General features: G+C 37.6%; 1 protein-coding gene across 1 annotated transcript; it reads left to right on the forward strand.

Annotated features, from left to right (window-relative positions):
• Positions 1 to 2014: 2014 nt before the first annotated feature.
• GPR180 (G protein-coupled receptor 180) lies at positions 2015 to 22527 on the forward strand (the record flags this gene model as incomplete). Its single annotated transcript, XM_010162656.2, has 8 exons — positions 2015 to 2207; positions 5521 to 5715; positions 9133 to 9313; positions 9522 to 9571; positions 13217 to 13374; positions 19614 to 19805; positions 20163 to 20240; positions 21881 to 22527. Coding segments are annotated over 8 exons (1206 nt in total), but the record flags the coding sequence as incomplete, so codon positions are not given.
• Positions 22528 to 22727: the final 200 nt, after the last annotated feature.

Here is a 22727-nt window from a genome sequence, read left to right on the forward strand (position 1 = left end):
CCTCCTGGAACTCCGCCGAACGAGAGCGATGCTTAACATTGTGCATCTCTTTCGCATCCCTGGAGTTTTTTAGTGCGTCAGAATGTAAATTCTCACTTGATTATTCCCAATGGCTTTTCCTTCCTGTGTTATTAACTCCTCGTTAGTAATAATTCCTGACTGTTAGTTAAGAGGCCTAGCAATAGAATCCTGTTAGAACAGCCACTGTGGAAACACAGGTTGGAAATTACTCTCCTCGCTACAACAGTTTTACTTTGCAAAAAGAGGTCTGTGCAAGTGTAATAGTCAATTTAGACACAGAGTCCAATTAGAAATTTAAAATGCAATTTATTAAGATATGGGTGAGCAAAGCCATTACACAAGTGTGGTAAGTGCCGTATACACAACGAGGCCGTGCTGGTCAGCATGCTTTTCCTGTGTGCTCTGCATTTCAACAGGTTAGACTGTTTTCTTTCTCAGTTATTAGCTTCGTGGCAGAAGAGTTCTGCAGAATACTTCAAAAGACAACCATGAAGATAACACTTACACAGGCTTCCTCCCAGACTGGAGGAGTAATGTGAGAGGAAAACAACAATGTTTGCAAGAAAAAAAATCTAATGGGATGAAGGAAAATGTGACATAAGCCAAGAAGAGTTAGAATTAGAGTTAGTGACCTTCTAGCACTGAATGGGAGATAACAGATAGGGTGGGGATAGCTTGTGGAGTGACTTGAAAGCAGTTAATTGTCACTGTCCTAGAAGATACTTGTAGAAGCACTCTAAATAGATCTAAAGAAAAAAAGTACACTGCTTAAATCTGATAAAAGAATGTTAAGATTCAAGATGAATGGTTTAGGTGTTCAGATATAATTTATTCTACAAGTTGGTGATGTGTATTTCCTTACAAATATTCTTCTTTCTGTATGAATACCCACAACTATATGTATTTTGGGTCTTAGTGAAGCTATATGGGCTCTTTTTAGAACCTTCTGTTAATTTTTCAAAATCTTTTCTTAACAATTCTGGTAAATTGTAGTCCATATAAGATCTTACAGATCCCAGAAGATCACCTTTTTTGAGGTTTTATTGCAGGACCACTAATTTGCAGGTGGCTCTGAACAGGCAGACCTTCCCAGCAAAGCCTTATCTGAAGCTGGTAGTAATTTATTGACTCACATCCAGCTAGTGCCCAGGTTAGGTGGAAAAGGAGATGGCTCTGACAAGTTAAAAAACATTCAAAGCTTGCTTAAATTTGAATGAATTTGTACTCTTGCAGTACTGATTGATTTTTCTTCTCTGTTAAATGCTATCTTTTAATGCTGTTACATTAAAGTAAAGAAGTGTATGGCAATATATAACAAAATAATTTATCAAAATAAGTTTGAGGATTGCAGAATTACCCAGACAAGACAAATTGTGTCAAATGAGCTAGTTCTAAAATGGCTACAGTATTTCTCTATGTCAAAATGCAGCCTATCCACAGACTGACACTTTAGAGAACACTTTTGAAGTTTGATTTTTCTATGTATCGATTTGACATGTGTCATCTTTAATAAAATATTTTAGCTCTAATCAGTCCATAACGTGAAGGTCCATTTACTTCTGGTATTAGACTCAAGAGTTACCCTATGATGCTCATAATCATGCTACAAAGGTCATAAAATCCTAGACTTTCACCCAGTTACTGAGACTGATTGAGGCACTGTCTTTACCTGAACTTGAGAAAATAAAATTTGGGGTAGGAGGAAGGGGGGAAAAAAGGTTGTCTGGAAGTCTGTATTAAAAAAACAGAGAGAGGGGAGGGAAGGCTGCTTGCAGTAGAGGTTAATAACATTCATGTTATGGTGAAGGTTTGTTTAAGTACCATCACAGAGAATTGTGCATGCAGTATTGTGTTAATGAGTTATATAGAAATTGCTTCTGAAAGAGCATAAAGACTTTTATGGGAAGTAGTGGTAAAAGTTTAAGAAATAAAGTGAAGCTTTAGTGCTGCTACTTATAAAAAAAATCTAACTTTGTTTGTAATTGACATCAAGGCAGAAAAGTTGATTTTATTTTTTAAATATCAAGGTGACCATGCTGTTCTGTGTGTCAGAATCAAGAACGTAGCAGTAGCTGTGACAAAAGCAGCTCGACTTCACCTGTTTCAAGCACAGGAATGGCAGAAGCTGCAGAACAGTATTCAAGATGACAGCTGTACTGAGAAGTTCTCTAAAGCTCAGCTGACAAGTGAGTTGCTACTTTTTTCCCCCTTACAAATTAAGTTATCTGTGTATTTAGAAACCTGTTAAGTTATCTGTGTATTTAGAATATTTATTTCAGTGAATTTGGACTTTGCATCAACTTAAGTAAAAGCAGGACTTCGGCCTTTGGTAATTAAAAATGATTACAAGGAAATATAATCACTTTGTTTGCATCACTTCAGAAGACTTTGTTGGCAAGTTAAGAGTTAGTATACTGCTGGAAAATGAACAATCCTTGACAAATAATGACTTTAATGCAAACAAACTTTATGAGCAGTTCTGGTCTCACACTCTCACTTGGACACAACTCAGAAAGGATGCACGTTTGGCTGGAGTTTTCATTTACTTATTCAGTACAGAGATTTTCTTTAACTCTGTTTAGACCAAAAGTGTCTTTTTCCTTTTTTTTTTTTTTTTAATCTCAAACTTTTCTATTAAAAAGATTAAGTATGTGAAAGAATTTACAAAGAATACCATCGTAAGATGAAGCTGAAGAACTCAGAGAATGTAAATGTTTGAGACAGTCAAATGTATAGTTTGAATTGTGACTTATTGCAATGTAATTAACACAAATAGAGGCAAACTGATGTAGCCTGCTGCAGTTACCTCTCAACTTCTGAAGTGAATGCTTCTAAGGTGGGAGTCTGTAGCCCAAGAACTTAGTAAAAGGGTAATTTTGTACCTGAAAACCTTTTTTTTCCTTTTTTTTTTTTCTTTCACAACCTCATAATCATGAGCTTCCCCCCACCCACCCAATCTGTAGGGTCATCTGCAAAAATTAATATGGGTTATGCTGCCTTACATTATAACTTGCATTATGATTTAATGTTCTTTCACCCTTTAATTTTGTAATTTGGTATTCATCACTAAATCTCCCATTCAAATATTTTTAATATTTGAGCATCTAATTATACTGGTACAGAATATACAGATTATCTTGTTGTCTTTTGTTTATGAAGAACATTTCTCATTTGTCAGGGGGCTTCTGTTCTCCAGTTCCCTGGAAATAGCATTTTTCAAAGATGAGAAAACAAAAATAAAAGAATATTTTCATGATAGCACAAACCTGTCACAGTTTGATGTACAAAACATGTTAGAAAAATTTTAATACGGTATCAAAGATGAGCTAAACAGGATAAAGATTAACTTGAGTGTCCATCTAAATTTAAAAGAACAGTAAAACATTGAAGCATTAAATTATGTAACTGGAAGACATACTGAAATAATTTTTGCACCATTTATTGATCATAATATTACAAAACCTACTTAAAGCATAAAATTTCCTTTAAGAAATTAAGTTAATGTTAAGAAACTTCAGTCAAACATATCTTAAGTGAATAGCACTTCTTTTTTAAATGGTAATATTACAAAGCCTACTTAAAGCATAAAATTTCCTGTAAGAAATTAAGTTAATGTTAAGAAACTGCAGTCAAACACATCTTAAGTGAATAGCACTTCTTTTTTAAATGCAATTCCTCTGTGCAGCCAGAATCTCTAAAGTAACTAATTGATCTCCTAGAACACTGTCATAACTAAATCTTACACAGATGTCACTTCTAAGGATGTAATTCCCTTACACTTGATCTGACCTGAACATGAAGTGCTGCTGAAATGAGTAGCAGTTGGTCCGTCACTCCTGTCTGTCCCAACAGTGTATTCGCTGTTTTCTACTGTGTTTAGGAATCCTATGACCACAGGGTGAGTTGGATCTGTTTGCTGATATGGGGCAAAATCAATTACATTTTTATTTTATCTTCATTTCCTGTGAGTTAACTTGCAGATTTGATGAAAAACTGATTAAACACATTCTGTGTGATCCTTGGTCTCGATGCAAATAACGCTGTGTCAGAACTCGGAGTACAGATGGAGAGTAAAGCACCCCACTCGAAAGCAGTTTGCCTTTTGTTTGGATTAAGCACCTATGAAATCCTAAAACTGTGTTTTTAAAAATCTCAGGGTTTTGAAGGGATCTGTTTCACTTTGTATATTTGCTTGTTAAGACACATAGCTCCAGAGTGGAGTGCACACTTACCATTAGCTCCACAGGACGCATTGCCTGTGTTAGAACATCCATTTTGTCTGGATCATATGTTGTCCAAATTTGTACTTCATGACAATTGCTGCAAAGAGACATATCATATGTTCTTCCTGAGTCTTCTGGATCCTAATGTTGATCAGCTCATGCCTTCAGAGAACAGAATATAACTTACTGAAGTTGAAACAAGATTATTTAAATTACATAAATGTTTTTCACAGGTAGGCTTCAAGTTATAAATTGGTTCTAAATTTTGCCTACAACTTATTTAGGGATAATCAGTTTGCTAAGGGCTGTTTTGTATGTATGACTGCAGCTTTTTCATTTAGAAAGTTCTTTGCATAAAAAACAGAAATAGCTTGTTTTGTAGAATTTTATTAATGTGAATTAATCTACAGTCCAGTCATTATATTGTTATTTCTTCTACAGAGATGGCTTTACTTTAAGGTTCAGCTGATTAGCACTCAAGTTCAGTAATCAGTGTAACAGTACTCTTGCAATTCTTGCAGTTTCACCCAGGCATACAGAGCCACAGGTTTCATTTGCAGCAAATGTTTATTTTGAGAGATTGTGCTTGGTTAACAGTTGCTTATAGGAAAAGTAGCGGTGAGATCAGTGAGCAGATGAAACTTCAGTCTCTTGCGTAGTTGGTTTTAAATGTAATCTGATTTGAAATATGCAATTTTATTAGACAATGATCTCTGCCCTTAGCTGTCAATTGAAATTCAGTCTATTATGATTTGGGGAAGGTGCTGTGAAATATGCTAAACTGCACCTTGAAAGCATGCACTGTTGTTTACCAGGCTCACATATGCTCTAAATATCTTTGAAAACAGAGCAGAATATTTCACAAAGGTATTTTTCATACTGCAGAAGTCTCTGTTGGCTAATACAAAATAGCTGGTCCCGTCAGTGCAGTGCCAGGGGACAGAAAGCTGCTCAGCACAGGAGACACAGTTTGCAGTTACAGGCTTCTGGCAGAAGGGAGCCCTTGCAGCGGACCCACAAGCTGAGAGACGGAATGCGGCACATATCCTCACCAACCTTTGCCTGCATCTGCTTGAAACAGAAGGCAATGATAGAAGTCTGGTCTCTGCTGTTATGGCTGGCTTTCAAAACAAAGACTGTTTTGTTCTCTATGTAGTTTATAACTGGTATGTGATGTTGTGGGTTTAAATTTTATCTTCATTCAAAGATGAGTTTTCTGAAAAGAAACTAATCGAGTATTTACTCCTTTTTTTTGTTTGTTTGTTTTCTTACAAAGTGACTGTGAACCACACAGAGCAAAATCTGACAGTGTCCCAGATTCCTTATCCGGAAACATGGTATGTGTTTTATGTAGACAAGTTTACCTGCGAGGAGAATTATTCTGAATCCGAGGATATTCAGTTTGAAATGGTCTTACTAAACCCAGATGCAGAAGGGAACCCGTTAGATCACTTTAGCGCAGGGGAATCTGGTAAGATTTTTTTTTCTTAAAATTAGATTTTTAAGTTAAGGATCTGATCACCCAAACAAATCAGTACTTACTATGCTTGGAAAAGTGTGGCACTGGGGAATGGATAGCAGAGTTTCTTATATTTCAGATTCTACTTCCTCACAGAGAGTGAACTTTAATTCATTTTCTGGCATTACAGAAAAATCCTTTCTTTAGACTGACTTTCCAAAACTTGTCTAACTGTGAGTATAGATGTACAAGGAAAGTTTGTGTTGATGTCTTTGCTGATAGGTATTTTTCCTATGTTGAAATTGTAAGCTTCCACTTGAAAGTGAATTTAATCCCTGATTTTAATGAGTTAATGAAATTCCTTAGCTGTGTCAACTTTGATTCCATGCGACATTAACATATGCATCATAAAACACTTTGCCACTACAGTTTCAGGTCAATGTTTAGGTCTTTCTGTGTATCTTAGTCACAGGCCACAGATTAGATACTTGTTAGTCCTGGTTTTATTTTATTTAAGAAATGAAATTTTAGATCTTTAAACCTGCAAATTACTTCTAGAAGTGACTCAAGATAAGCAGCTGAAGAAATGCCTGCATAAAATTGTATGCTTTGGACAACCAACCTAATGCATGCTTCGTTGCAGTGCTTAGCTTCACTGCTCTGGGAGGCCTTGTCAACATGTCCCTAACCCAAGGTCTGTTGTAAGGGAAGAGCCCAAGAGGCTCAGTCTGTCTTCATCTACAGAATTAACCTACATACCCAGAATGAGCCTAATTGCTGTGCTAAGAGTCGTGTGCCCTGCTGTCATTCTTGGTCTCAAGAGGATATAGAGAACAAAGGCAGCTCCCTTTCTGAAGGGAAGAAAATATTCACTGAAACATTTAGCAGGATCTGTAAAAAAGTAGCACTTTTAATCATACATTTTTAAGGCTTATATATTGACTTACCTGTCTCTTTGACGTCTTAACTCTGCTTGTTAATCTCCAAACATAGTTGGCAATTTTTTGGTGAATTTTGTATCCAGAAGTGAATTCTAGGTTAATTTACTTATTCTCAGAAAGCAGTAGTAGCATTCTTTTGCTAAATCAGGGGGCAAACCAGTTATAAGTCATCACGTGTCCCTTAAAAGTTGTGTACAGACCTCCTAGAGAAGCATCTTAGCTCTATGTTAGTTTTAGAGGAAGACACTTGGAAGCAGAACTCTGAACAGCTTGCATGCCAAACAAGGAGGTACATAAGTGTGTTGGATGCACGTATTTAGCTCTAACAAGTAGGAAACAGGATGAGCTTTACATGCCGTGTCTTCCATGGTTGCAGAGGAACCCTGTTTATTCAGAATTAAAACCTGCAATGCTGCCTTGAATGCTGAAGTTACATGCCTGTGTCTACTTTCAAAGAACTGAGGAGGATTTTTTCTCTCCTTGTTTTTGGTTTTGCTTCTGCTTTTTAAATGCATCTTCAGGGAATATTTTTTGTCCTTTTTCCGTAGAAATGTGCAGCATAGAACATCAGGGCATCAAAGAAAAGATCCGACTTCGTTTTTTGGTTCTTTCACTTAGGCAACTAAAAACTACATAGTTCCAGATGGTTCTAGTTTGGTCACCCCTCACTTTAGTTAGTGAAGTTGTGGTCTGACACAAGAGATGTCAAAATTAAATGGCCTGTAAGAAAGAACTTAAGACTGTAACCTTGTGATTGTTTGCCTTGAGAGAGGAGGAGGCCTGGCTTCTGATCCCTAGTAAGTAATCTTTTATCATTTTATATGGTAGGTTTTTTTACAGAAGACATGGTACCAGTGGAATGTAGGATTTCTAAGGGCAGCTGACCAGATAGACAGCATTTTGAAGATCTTTGAAGTTAGATATTTCAAATTAAGGTACATATGTTTTATTTTCTCTGTCAACTCTAGGTTACTTCAAAGTCAGGAAACTTAAAAAAGACAGGTTGAAAATTACTGTTCTGTTTTTTTTTTATAACTTTATTTCAGTGCAGCTTTCTCTTAAATCATTTTGGTCTCAAGCCAATCATCCACAATCTGTCTTTGGTTGGAAGGGGTTTTCTATCCTAAATGGTTTAGTGTTTATTAAAAGCTAGTTGGTTTTCATAAAGAGTTTTCCATGTGTACCCACTTGTCATAGTGAGAAATAATTTATCTACAGAATCCTTGCCAACTTCAGTGGGTGTCTTTTGAAGCAGAAAGATAAAGAGTGAAAGGAAGAATAAGAGATTTGATCTAAAAGGAATATTTTTGTCAGTCATAAATCATGCTTTTGTATAGGTGCACAGGAGAAGCAGAGTGGCTCTGGAATTTTTGTTTTATGAGTATTACCTTATGCTCTTTTTCTCCCATTTCACTGTATGTATGTACAAGCAGACTAATTTTAGCCATAGAAGTTACAGTACTAGCAACTATTCAGAGCTCATCCAGTTCTAATGTTTTTCAGCTTAAATATTTAAATGTGTGAAAGTGCTCTGTTTCTAATCTCTGGGTGGAAGTGGTTGAAGTTTTTAGCAGAATTGTTATGCTGCTAAAGGAAAAACATTATTCAGAATCTGATTCTGTGGACACCACTTGGTTTTAAGGAAAGCTGGAGAAGAAAAACATAAGGGCTTTTTGTGAGAAACTTCTGTTTAATTGTTTTTGCTCATAGCTCACTGTCTTTGACCCTTTGGGAGCTCATATGATGAGCTCCAAAGCTTCTGGACAATAGAAAAGATTTCCAGAATCCAAGTCTTCACAGAAGCATTTTGCCAGACTACTGCCAGACTGAAAGTTAGATGACTTTGGTTTTGTAAATAATATTTAAAACTTTGGGCATTTTTTTCAGATTGGTGAAAAAAAAAAAATCACTCTCTGCACTTACTCTTCTCTGTGCTGTTTTTCTTTTCTTAAAGTTTTCTGTCTTAGTCATCTGTGCTTCCTGGACTAAGTACTTTACATGGAGGAAGAGTGACACCCAGTGGTTAAATAGATTCAGCAGAAGTTTTGCTCATCTCGGGTTGTGCCTTTAAAATCTGAAGCCAAAAAAAAGAGCTAAAATTGAATCCTTTAGTAAATATTTTTCTAACTGATCAAACGGGCTACAATTATTTTCTGTTTATCAAGAAATTGTGTGACATTTTATACCATTTCAGTCATTGCTGCAAAGCTATTTGTATTTGAACAGAATCTCTCCTAAACTCAGAAAAGGTATTGTTGAATAAAAAAATACTTTGTCAGATCAAACAATAATCAGCTTTCTGAAAAAATTCACTGACTTTTTTAGATGAAATAGGCTCTTATTTACTGAGTTTACTTGTACTGCCTCTTTTGGGTGACAGTAACTAAGTATTTCCCAGTGATTATATAAAAAACATATTTTGTTTTAGTTATTTACTGCTAGTAGCAATGTTTCTTTATAAAAACTAACCGTATTTCTTTTTTCACAGGATTACATGAATTCTTTTTCCTGCTTGTCCTAGCGTACTTCATAACTGCCTGCATATATGCACAGTCCCTGTGGCAAACAATTAAGAAGCGTGGACCTATGCATGCTGTATTAAAGGTGTTGACAGTTGCGTTACTGTTGCAGGCTGGTTCAGCTTTTGCCAACTACTTGCATTTCTCAAGGTATCTCTGCTTAGTTTTGCTTTTGGTTTTAAGACTTGGAGAACATTGTGCTGTAAAGATCAGTACTTGATCTTTCCTGTGGTGATTGTGACGAAACATAGCATTGAAACATAGCAAGAACTTTGTCATTGCTTAAATGTACTTTTGAGAGAGAACACACATTTAAGACTCACCCACTTATAAACACCATCTTTTATTCTTTTATCAGTTATTCTAGAGATGGAATAGGAGCACCTTTTATGGGAAGTCTGGCAGAATGTGAGTATGCTTGTCTACTGTTTCTGTATAATAATTAGCAAATGCTGTTGTTGGACTGTATTATGATCTTGGACCATACCACTGTATTTTTAATGTAAAATACTAAAAATTGCTCTTCTGAAAAATAATTTTTATTCTGGATGTTTACAAGAACAGTATTTAAAGTTATACAATTGTGGTATTGTTTAGGATTTTTAAGGTATTTTCTTGTCTGAAGATTCCATTCAACAAACATTTCAATACATGCCTATTACATGAGTAAGTGTTTCAATACGTTGAAGGGTTTTTTGGAGTTTGCATGATCTAGAGTAGCAAAGCTTTTTAGGAAACTTACTCACATTTTATGGAGTGTGTCATTTCACTAGCAAATTTAACATCACAGAATCACAGAATGTTAGGGATTGGAAGGGACCTCAAAAGACCATCTAGTCCAGTCCCCCTGCCAGAGCAGGGACCTAAATGAGATCACACAGGAAGGCATCCAGGCGGGTCTTGAATGTCTCCAGAGAAGGAGATATCGATTATAATGAAAAAGTAAGTGTTTCACAGTACAAGCAATATGATTAGAGTAATGCAAAAAATGCTTATTTAAAAAATTGATGTTAACAAAGCATTTTTCTCCACTCTGTATAAATATTCTGAGTTCTCACTGGAACTGAATTTCTATAACATCCCTTCCCAAAATGCACTAATTCACTCCTCCTGGATTCTTCAAGTTAAACATTGTTAGGGTTTTTTTTCTGTAGTTCACATTTGAAGCATTGGGGGGTTCTTTCTAAGCAAATATATTACCTTTTGACTGGCTTGAAGCACCGCAAGAAAATAGTACTGTGGTAGTGAGAGAGTGTTGGAGAGTAACAGCCAGTGTAGAAAAATATTTCCCTTCCTAGAGTTCATTTGGAAGCTTGCAGTTGGAATTGACAGCCTCTTGATGGCACTTGGCACCACAGTAATTGCCTGTCTTATTTTAACCATTTGAGTTAGCAGCTCCTTGCAGCCTCTCCAGCAACTGTGTTATTAAACTTTCCCTCTTGTCTCCTGAAATTAAATTAAATAGAGAATATGGAAGTATTCCTAACTCCTCCACAGTGAGAAACCCAGTGTTAACTACCCAGCCAGAGCTTCACAGCTGCGTGTTCGATTTTCTGTGTATTCTGGTGAAGAGCCCACTTTTATTTGCTTAAAGCAAAGGTTATTAAGAATAAAATGCTATTTTTTTAATCGATAGCTGAATTTAAGAAGTTCAGCTAACAGAGTTTTCCTTTCCTGCTGTTTTTAAGATTTATGGTTCCCAAAACAGTAAAAGAGCAGAAATAATAGAAATGTGGAAAGCTTCAGTGTTAATTGCCATTCTGAAGAATGGCTGATAGCAAGTAGTATCATTTGAAGATGGAAAGTGCTGCCATTTTTCCTTCATATGAGAAGAGAAATCTAAGTGAAAAGTAAATTTCTGTTGACTTCAGCAGGGCCAGAATTTCTTTCTAGAAACCTAGAATTTCTTTCTACCATCCCAAGCAATTGCTCTTTTCCTGCCATCATTTAGTCTTTACTATGTATAAAGACCTGACCCCCAGTCTAATCCATCTCCTAAATTAATCTCATAATCGCACAAATAATGCTGGCACTCGAAAGCATCTTGTAACTTTTGATAAGATCGAAATGTGAAAAGTCAAATAATATTATTGTGCCTGTTGAACAGCCAAAAAAGATTAATTGTGATGAAATCAGACAAATTGTGGTATCAGCTCAGTAGCATGTGACTTTACACTGACCCTGGATATCGTGGGATTATTGTAATGCTTGAAATTTCTCTCAGCCTTCGTACTTCTTGGCAAGATGTATGAGATGTCAAAGATTAAAGCCAGTACTGAATTTTTGTCTTACACCGTTTTTTCTGGGAATCAACTTGAATTGTTGCCACACTGAAGCAGAGCAATATCTATATCCAAGGCGTGATTGAGAGGTGATGTCTGACTGTAACTTACAGGGCAAGTTATCTTAAAGAGTGACAGAAAATAAAATGCTCTCTAGAACATCCGGATTTGTTCAGTCACTTCTCAAGCTTGGGTTTGTGACACTGGTTTGGCATGCCTTCAGTTCACATAGCATTTTTTTCTAGCAAGTACTATGTCTCCATAGCTAGGAGACATTGTAAAATAATTTCAAGATAATTTTGCCCCAAATCAGTGCCAGTTCATTTTATTAAAGAACGAGCAAGTTTGAATTTACTAAAGGCTCTTGACATTTCTTAAACAGAGAAGGTGTCTAAATACATTAAGAAGCATTTCAGCATATAAACTGTGAGAATACCAAATATATCCCAGGAATAACATGTTGAAGTCTGGCTTATAGCCATATTTTGCTAGTACTGCTGAGTGTCAGGGAAATATTGTAGCTGATCTTAATTTGATACACTTCCCTTGTGTGCATGTTAATCTCTGTACAGTGGCAACATCTTCTGTGCCAATATTTTTAGTAAAGGTGGAAGTACATTTATTTTTTATAGTACAGTTCAGTTGTATAAAAACAGGAGTTTGCTTTTGTGTCATATAAATATTTTTCTTGTACCTGATAGTGTAAGTGAAAATTACAAATAAGGAACAAATTTAATTGAACTAAAATATTAATGAAGTGAAAAAGAAAGCATTGCTGTGTGTAGTGCCTAATCTCTCGTTTCTGAATCAAATTTTCAATTTGCATAATATAAGAATCAATTTCTCTTGTGTATCTCTGCTACACCAGTCCAAACACCAAGTTAAAAATTGTTCAGTGAGTTTCAGTCAAAAACTTATGAGGTCTAAAGCTCACAAGCACCCAGAAAGAAATCTTCAGTTCTTTCTGCTGTCCCTAGCACTTCAGAAAGGCTAACAAGGCTTTCATATATTCTAGCTTGAAGTTTTCTTTATTCAGATACAGCCTCAAACGTAGGTTTGAGACACTGATTAAGAATGTAACTCTGTGGAGTATGTGTTAATTGTTCTTAAACAGCAAAAGAAAATAGACATAGCAAAATGAGGCAGAGGTAGTTTGCATTTAATGAAATGAAATACAGGCAAGTTGCTGCTCCAGATGAAGTTTGTGTTAGGGTTATTCATTATATTTTCCCCTTTAAGTATCTGAGAGTGGAATTTGTCCTAAATATTCGTGCTTTCTGTTGCAAGCTACAAAGACAAAGTGCAATTAATTTAAAGTACAATGCGGCTATCTCATTTTTTAACAAAAGTTTTTCAGAGCAAAGAAAGAAGTTCATTTCATCATGTTTCGTATTTGCAGTGTGATTAACATACATATGATTTTAGTTCTTTAGCATTTGTAAGTCTGTTTATGCAGATGGACTCCTAAACCCAGACTTCTTTGATACAAGAGTGGGATTTGGAAGGATGTGGCGTTGTGCCCATGTTGTTGCAGGACTGCAGCAGAACTAGAGGAAAGCTGATACTGATCAGCTTGGTCACTGGAAACTACTCAAAATACCCACATGGCAGAGCAACCTCAGCTAGTCACACTGCCATCAAAATTATGACTAAAGGTGATACAGAGGCGCAAATGTCCATCCTTCATTTGTGGGTATATAGAACATTTCTCTTTGCTTTAGAAAAACAATATTTTTTTGTGATTATTTATTTTTCTTTTTGTTTTCAATAGTGTGTGACATAGTGTCACAGATACAAATGCTATATTTATTGTTGAGTCTGTGTATGGGTTGGACAATAGGCAGAATGAAGAAATCTCATGGCAGACCTCTTCAGTGGGATTCTACTCCAACATCTACTGGCATTGCTGTAGTAGTTGTCATTACACAGGTCTGTATTTTATATTCTTATTTATACTGAAATATACAGCGGCTATTAAGTATGACAGAACTGTGAACCAACTAATTTCAATATTTTATGAGGGAGGGAGTATCAAGACTAGAAGAAAACCCCACAGCATAATGTGCACCCAGTATGTCTAATAGGTAACAACACCTTCTCTTTACTTTAACAATTTAAGGTGTAGCTCCACAGTACGTTTTTGTTCAGCACTAAAACCACTTAAGAAGTTCCCACAGTTTTCCAAACTCCTGGTTGTGCCAATTGTTGGCAGCATTATGCTGTAAACCAGATCAGTGGAATGATCTAGATTGAAAAAAAAAAAAAATAATAATAATTTTTTTTTTTCAGCACAGTCATTTTACTGATCTGATTTATAATGTGGTCCTGTAAATAGTTGTAATCAGTACAACTGAGAGGTTGTGAACTACATTGTGGGGGGTGACAACAAGCAGCATGAAAGATGAGAAAAGCTGCTGTGAGAAATTCTGTCACCAAAAAAAATTTAAATCCTCAGTGTCCTCCTCTTAGAACCACTCAAATAGGATGTCTGATGGTCTTTTCAATTAATATAAGGGAATTATTGAAAAGTTAGTGTGCAGAATTGGTCTTGCAAATATACAAATGGTCTGACACATAATTTCATTCAAATATTTTCCATTAGTATAAATTAGAAAGTCAAGTAAACCAGTAACTTAAAAGTAAATTGTAATGGAGATCATCCAATCCTCCTGGTACCTTTTGTAAACAAATTTTTTTAAATCACAGCGTAAAGACAAGAGAATCTGAAAGCCATTGAGAAAGAGAAGAGCAGGGAGAAGCTGGAGACAGTAATGAGGAAGAGATTATACTGAATATTTTGTGCCATTTGAGTAGTATCTGTAATTAGTGCTGCTTCCAAACTAAATAAGTGGACTGCTAAGACATTAAGAGAAGCTGGGAGCTGACATTTCTTGCTAATTAAGAATATAAACCAAAGACTATTAAGGTCAATGGGACTGTTGAAATTTAAAGATAGGTTCATTCCACCTGACTTTGATACCTACCTAGCACTAGAAATTTTACGTGCTGGTAGTAGAGAAGACTTCTAAAGTATTTAATTCTATTCATGCCTCTCCACCTGTACACACATGTGGGTGTGTTAGTACTCTGTCACTTGAGACTGGAAAGTTTTTTGTTGTTGTTTTCCTTTTTGCCCTGCATCAAAAGGACACTCAGTATCATCACCTTGATCTTTTTTTGGTTGTTACTTGTGGTAAAAATTGGGGCAGGTATCATACATATATGCTGCTTCCCCCAGTACTGGTCCATTACACGTTAGTGTTGTCTCTTTGAGCACCACTGGAGTGTTGCCACAAAGTTGGCTATCCTTCTTTTCACCACAAAGGCACAGCTCTACCACATCTCTCCTCCTTGTACCATTGGGAATGTCAGCTTTAGCAGGAGTTTTGTAGGAACAGAATATGGATATCAGAATATTTCATTGCCTGGGTGGTTTTGCACCCCCATCTCAGTGTCTGCTGTCTCCAGCAAAAATTCCCTGACACCAAGAGTATCCTTGCCCCTTCTGGAAAGGATGTTTTCCATTTCATGGTTCAGTACATACAAAATATTCCTTCTACCAGATTTCTCCTTAATGCAGAATGTGGCAGTTGAGCTCAGGGGAGCAGGATCTGGACCGCATCACCTCTGTCAAAGGTGGTGAGCTCAAGACTTCATTCTCTGGATTAGTCTGTTGTTCGATGGTCTATCTAGATTGACATGGATGTTGGACCTGCTGTAACAGGACAATCAGTGAACACTTCTAGTGATAAAAAACTTAGAATAACCTCCTTTCTGTCCTGCTCTTTCCCAGAGATTCTTAGGGGAGAGCCAACTTCCTCCCATGCCAGAGGTTGAACAGACTTGCATGGATAATCAGAGATGTTCTGAGGTCTTGCTGTGGAGGGTGCTGGAAACCCCATGCATTACCCTAATGCAGCAGACAGAGATTGAACCATGTTAGTGTTATTGACATTCTATACTACCTGGCCTCATCTTCAGGGAAGTCAAGCAAGTGGACAGCCTGGGAAAACGCCTTATTCTTCAGCTGCAGTTTTGACTGGCAAACTACCTGACCCTGTTTGCCTGCTACTAGTTCAAATTACTCAGCAAATTTTCAGGGTTTTTCCTCCTCTTTGTACTGATGCTACGGATTCTTTCTTTTTGTTCTTTCAGTTACACCAGCAATTTTCTGGGCTGTGTTTACAAGTTACCATCAGTGTAGGGTGGACACAGCCTCCACTGTCAGCAAATCTCTTGTGGTCTTTGTGGCTGCAAAGAGGTAGCATCTCAAATGAGGGACAAGTCTGCCATTCAGCATCTCCCTTTGCCTTAACTTGTTCTTTATTTCAGCCTCAGAACAAAAGATTCCCAGGCTGCTCTGTATTCATTAAAGATTCCACACTCCGCTGCTGAGACACAAACCTTGTTCAGAACTTTACTGATGGTAGGCCTTTCCCATCACATAGACCTGAGCAACTTCAGCTTCCAGGGCTGATCGGAGTGGAAGCAATGATTCTAGAAAGATAGCAGATCATTTTGAACCTGACCAAAATGCCATAGAATCTTCCTGCATTAGATGTCACACTTCACAGGGGTTCTTAGGTACACCCCAAAGGTGTGCTCAGAATAGGCTTTGCCTCTGACCTTAGGTCTAAACCATTTTTTACTGTACTGGCATTGCATGACATCAGATACCCAAATACTAGACTTGGTTAGAAGCAGCTAGTTAATCCACTTTGCCTTGCTGCTACGTTTAATTTCCCTTTTGCTTCCCCCTTCCCATTGCCTCTCAGAGATGATCTGTCCCATGAGAACCTGCCTTTACTGGAGATTGATATGTTATCTTGGCTTGTCATAAAGTCAGTGTTGGCATACCGAAGGGGAGGAGGGGTTCTACCGTAATCGTTTCCTCATGACAAAAAAGATTGTATGGATGTGGAGGTTCAGCTTGTATATCTGGAATATCAGGATGATGTCCGTGGCAAACACTCTTCTAGCATTTGAAGAGGAAGATCGGTACTGGACAGTGGTTGGGGTCCACTGTGAACCAAGATAGGTCAGAAGTATGTGCAGGTGAAGTCAGGCCTTTTCAACAGTGTATTATGTAAACAAAGAGGTGGTCATTCTCCTTTATTTTACGAAGAAACAGTTGTGACTCTAATGTTGGACGTAGCTAGTGCAAGTCAGCTCTTCAGCTACCTAGGTCATCCAGTTCTTTTGTCTACAGCCTAGGCAGAGTTGTTCTTCTGGATAAAAGTAAGGATTTCCCCCAGCTTTATTCTCAGAGCTCATAGTTCTGCTCACGGCCAACAAAAATTGTCTCTGGTATCCCCTTTTTTCAGTTTGTTCCTGATATTGCAGCTAAGTGAGATAACATATGCCTTTCTGTGGTCAAGGTGTAAGGGACTTCAGGGCTCATTTACCTTAATTTCTGAGGCATAGCCAGCCAAAGAGATTTTGACATCAGGATCACGCTTGTCTGTGAAAGCTCTTCCTCTATGGCAAACAGATGTCTAATCCATTGTAACCTAGAGACTCTCCATTTCTCTTTTTTAGGATCCTGCTTTTCTCTGCTGAGTGGGGACCGTCCCAGCTCCTAGTGAGAGCAAGGACACGTATTCACCTTGTCTGAGTTGCCAGTTTGTTGCACTGATGGCTTCATCTCTGCCTCTAATGCCTCTGCTTTCTGCTTATTTTGGAATAATCTAATGAAATTGAAGGCAGCTGGACTTCTGTGATCTTACATTGCTGTCACTACACACAGTCTTTGATTATCTGATTCCTGTGTTGTTTACACAGTTTGCACTCTTTAAAGGGCTAGTCCAGAGCGTACCTTGCTGTCACACACTCTTTTCTCATGAGGATTTGAACTTTGTTCTCGTTACTCCTTTATTCCAGCTCTTTGTCATCTTCTCATGAAAGTGGCTTCCTTCATTGCTGTTGCTATTGGTGTAGGTTAAGGAAAATTCAAATCCTCATGAGCTCTGTTCTTTAAGGTTGAGCTATCCCTGGGATCCGCCTAAAGTTTACTCTTAAAGCAGCATCACAGTTGCATCTCCATCAGCCTGCATTTCTTCCCCCAAGATGCATGCTTTTGTCAGGAAGATGCTCTACGTAGGTGGAGGGTTGTTGTTGTTTTTTTTATTTTCTCAGGCAGTGTATGTCCATTCAAGGGGAGTTAAATACTTTGGCTATTCCCAAGTGTAAATGTTAAAAAGGAAAATACTCTGTACAAAACTGTAGTGATTTTGTTACTGGTGGAAAACCTTGTTTGTTGCCTGGGCACATTCTAGCTGGACTGAAGTAACTTCTGTGATGGGAATTCATCAATGTCATGACAAAACTAGTGCTATAGATACAGCTTAACCAAACACTGTCTTATTTCGGTCTTATTCCTTGACAGAATCCTCAGTTAAGTAATTTGGTCATTTGAAGACGTTTGTTTGGAGTTACCCAGAAATTGAGTGTTATGGTGGGAATATTTGAAGCATATTGGTCAGATTGTTTACTCGTAATCAGTGATGTTCAAGACATGCATGCTTCACATCTGCCCCTCTCCCATCCTTCCATTTGCCATCCAGATAGTTGAGCTGTGCCTGAAATGACAGCCGGCAGGCTTGCTGTGTCATGGCCTAGGTAAGGGAGGGGAAAAGCAAGAGAGTACTCTCTAAGGATATCCTAAGCGAAAATGATGCTGTCTCGACTGATGAGACACCAGAACACCCGTCTTTGGAAGGCACAGGTGGAGTACACGTTTTAAAAAATAAAAAGTTAATTTCAGTAACCTTTTTGTCTTTATGTAGTTGATGTAGTGAGAGAGCCTTTGAATGTGTTCAGAAAGGAATCTGACTAATTTAGGTTTCTAAATTGAGGCGTACAATGTCTGCTTCTGAAGGCCTTCAGAGCTACCTCACTCATGTAAATCAAATTTGCCTACCTTTCTTCAGAAAGCCTGCTTCATTAGACACCTGAAAACCTAAGTGCAAGTTAGATGTGTGCAGTAGGTGGACTGGATTCCACTGTATATTCAAGTCTTAAAATGCCATTCAGCTGCTACATGATGCTAGGAGAGTCTAAACTTTATGGGTAGTCTAATTTATAACGTTAACATTCCCAAAGTCTTGAAAAGGTTTTCTTTAACGAGACCCAATTTTTATGCAACAAGTAGGCGCCTCCCTTCTGTCCAGCTAAGATTCAGAAACCAGGCACTTCTTAGTCTGTTTTTCCTTAGAGAATCTATCAATATTCTTTCTCACAGTGCTCCTACAAAATTGAATTCTGCAGCAAATGGATACAGTGCTGAGAGTTAAGGAGGATGCTGATCTTTCCTGTAGTTATCTGTTGGCTAGAGCATTTGTCCAGGTGTTGGAACGGCATTTGGAACCTGTGGTGCTCCCTTTCCTAGACCTTAGGAGGTTTCCAAGCTGGTTGCTTGCAGAGTCAGGCTCTTTGCTGTTTCTGACCTAGCTGATGTTGAATTCTTTTCTCCACAATGGCACAGTTTCAATAGAAGGGGTGGAGAGTGGCCCACCCAAGAACAGCCCATAGCCTGGCAGCTGGGGCACTCTCCAAGGAGGTGGGAGATGCAAGTTGGATATCCTTTAGGCAATGAAGGGAATTGTGGGAGATCCAGGTTCAACCTGGGTGAATGCTTGAGCCTTTAGGCTATTGTATAAAAGGGGCAGCAGCAGCACCACCCTCCTACTTCCCCATCTTTAAAAAGAAAAGTGAATCCTGTTAGGATTTTGAAAGAAAAGGCGTAGTCGCCTGCCTTTGAAACAAGCTTTACAGGTTGTGGATCCCAAATGGAAGGAGCCACCTCCCTGTAGCTCTGTGGAATCGTTTCAGTGGGCTTCCTGAGTAGGCCGACTGTTTAACTAGGAGATTATTTTGGATCTTATGCTAAGGTGCCACATTCCTTCTATCCAAATTAGAGGAAACTTTTAACTTGTCAGACTTTCCAAACATTGCAGAATGCAAGAAGGGAGACTCTGTTCCTGCCAGTTGCACTTGGAGTCGGAGGTAGTGCCAAAAAGCAGTTCAGGCTGGGGGTTTTGTGTATAACATGGCAGTCCTCAACTGCATGAGCAGAGCAGAGCATGACCAGTTGTGCAGATAGTTTAGTCTGTGATGGGGAGATTAATTGAGGTTTATTCTAAATGTGCTTTGCTGTTGTTCCTTTCCAGGGCTTTTTATTAATTTGGGAGCAGTTTGAAGATACAAATCACCACAGCTACCATTCACACCATGGCTTAGCAAGCGGACTGCTTATTGGCCTGAGAGTTTGCCTAGCTTTGTCACTGGCTGCTGGTCTTTACCAGATCATCACAGTGGAGAGAAGCACGCTGAAAAGGGAGTTCTATATCACCTTTGCCAAAGTATGGGTTACATCAGGGAAGCTAATCCCTTCTGCCGTAAATGTAATTGTGGCATGCAGTAGACTGAAGCACTAAACTCTTTTCCTCCATAAGAAAGCTAATGTTTAAGTGTCTGATTTGATTAAATTGCACCCTGTCATCATGCTCTGAGTAGTCATTTTAATTTGACAAGGAGTGTAGAGCTTTTTTAAACAGAAATCCCACCTTTCATTGTGTGGTTTTCGTTCTGTTGATTGAAAATTAAACAATGGGTTCATAAAATAGACAGAAATGTAAATGCAGTTCCTCTAACTGTCATCTCTTTCTTCTAAACTGGCATGTAGTAATTTTATAACTTATACTCATCTTCTCTTTCAGGCCTGCGTTCTCTGGTTTTTGTGCCACCCATGTCTTGCAACCATTTCTGTAATATTCAGAGAATATCAAAGAGAAAAGGTATGTACAGGCAAGATAAAAGAGATAGAATTTGAATAGTAGTTGTTCTTCATGTTCAGTGTTTGTTAGCAAACTCATGCTCTTAGGCTGTTAATCTTATGACCCCAAAGCAACTTGAAAAGTCTTAGTCACACGGCTCTCATTGATGCTAATGTGAGTCATATTTTACAAAGGCATACAGGGCTTGAATCATCTAAGGGTAATCATTCCTAGGTTAAGGGTGGGGAGGGGGGGGTTGTTAAGTCAAAGGAAAATGTGGAGGGGGTGTTTTGTTTTATTGTTTGCTTGTTTGTTTTTTAATTAAAAACACCTTGAGGATTCTTTTAACAAAGCTAGTAGAAAGATAAATCGGTGGATTTTTGTTGTTGTTTGCTTTTTAGTCTTCATCCTTTAAAAGCTTTATGTGGCTAAATAGGTCATGGAACCTGTAGCTGAACTGTATTCTTTAGATTGAGAATTCTGCCCAAGTATGTAGTTTGGTTTGGAAGCTCTAAACTGTTAAAAACAGAGGTGGACTCACTGGGTTTCTCAGTTGCTTAAACGTATTGGGAACTAGAGAACTAGTGTGTGGAGCCTTCCCTGTTCAGATAAAGTGCACTGCTATTCTCAGGTGATTGACTACCTCATTCCAAGGTAGAGTTTGCTTCTTTTCTTTATGGTTAGAACTATCTATTTTCAGGAAGTGAACTTTTATTAGTGTAGAGGGTAAGAAAAAGATTCCACTAAAAAGATAGAGTAAATGAAATACCATGTTTGATTTTTTTGGTGTTTTTTTTTTAAGGAAAAAAAAAAGAAAAGAAATCTAGGGAGAAAAAAGACTCCTTTAGAGCTACTAGTGAAGAGATTTTTTGTTGTTGTTGCTTGATGAGAACATCATCAGGGCATGGTGACAATCTCTAGAGATAGGGTCAGTAGAGGAAATTTTGGCAATATTTTAAGATTTTTAGCTTACTGAATGGAGATTACAGTTGCTCTCCTCTTGCATTTGGTCAAGTTTAACGATTGTGTGCAGCTGCAGTTCTTACATTATGTTAATTTATAAATGCATGATGAATAAATACCATTTTTATTTAAGAAAAAAACTTCTATTTTAAAAGACTCTCTTGTACATAAAGTGGGACTTTTGCTTTCTCAGAAACAGTACTTACCTTTATGTGTTTGATAAATACTGCCTTATGCATCTTTTACAGATGAAGAGACTTGCACTGAAAAGAGATTTGGCTGAGTGAGGCTGATAAATCACTATCCTCACAGCTCCGTGATTGTGCTAGTGCAAAATGTTTTCAGGCTTCCTTCCCCCACCCACCCCCCTCTGTTTGTTGTAAGAATAGAATATCTAAACATCACCTCTGCTTGTGAAACTGCATGGGTGGTGAATTGCAAGTCTGAAATTCCCCAGAACAGAGACCGCCAGAAGGGTTATGTGACTTGCCCAGGGCTATCTGCTGATTTAAAAACACCCAGGTGTGAGAGTCTTGAATCCTGGACTTGAGATTCATGTTCAAATCTTTTGTAACTGCAGCAGTATTAAAAGGTTTAAAGTTTAACCTCAAGCACTTACACAGTATGCTGATAGGAATTTATTTGGGTTTTTTCACTTACTTTTTCCTTTTCTCTCTTTTTTTTTTTCTTTTCTCTAGATTATTACCATAGGTGTTATCCTCTGTCAGTGCATCTCCATGGTTATCCTCTACAGACTTTTTCTATCTCATAGTCTATATTGGGAAGTATCTTCACTGTCATCAGTGACATTGCCACTAACAGTATCCTCTGGACATAAAAATCGACATCACTTCTGAGATGTTTAGGAAGAATATGTTATGTAATAAATGTGCAATAATGACCTAAATATATAGGTATTTTTGTCACGGGTGTGTGATACGTTGGTTTCACTGGAAAACTGAGTGATAATATCAGAGCACTTCACAGACCTTTGGTCTGACAAGGTCCCTAGATAATTCTGTTAAAAGTATTGTGAAGTGGAAAGATACATAATTTGAATAATTTTATAAATATAATTTATGTGTAGCATGTGGTGCTGAGCTGTATCACAGAAAAGTACGATGAGTCTTTTCTCTTCCATTCACAGCCACAAAAAATATCCCTACTTTATATCAATACTAGGTTTGAAGGTCTTATAAAATGCAGTTCTTAAAACATCTACAAGCTCAAACAAGTCTGAAATAGGCCAGTTGTGAAATTGGTGTGATGCGTAATGATGAGTGCAAGTTCTTTTATTTTCATGCTTTAGAGAAAATGCATTTTATGTGTAAGTATAAAAGAAGGGGAAACAAAAGAAGGAAACTCCTCTAGAAAACTCATGTAAAATGTTTGCAACTGACTGCAAGAAACTTTCCTTTATTATTGGTGTAAAGGAAAAGCCTTTTTTGCAGCTGATGTTCATACTGGTTAAAATTTTAATGGGAATGAAAATGGGGTTTATATCTCCCTTTTTCTTGAAATAAATGTAAATAAAAATTTCATCCA

This window comes from Antrostomus carolinensis, unplaced genomic scaffold (assembly GCF_000700745.2).
Source record: "Antrostomus carolinensis isolate BGI_N321 unplaced genomic scaffold, ASM70074v2 scaffold13292, whole genome shotgun sequence".
NCBI lineage: Eukaryota > Metazoa > Chordata > Aves > Caprimulgiformes > Caprimulgidae > Antrostomus > Antrostomus carolinensis.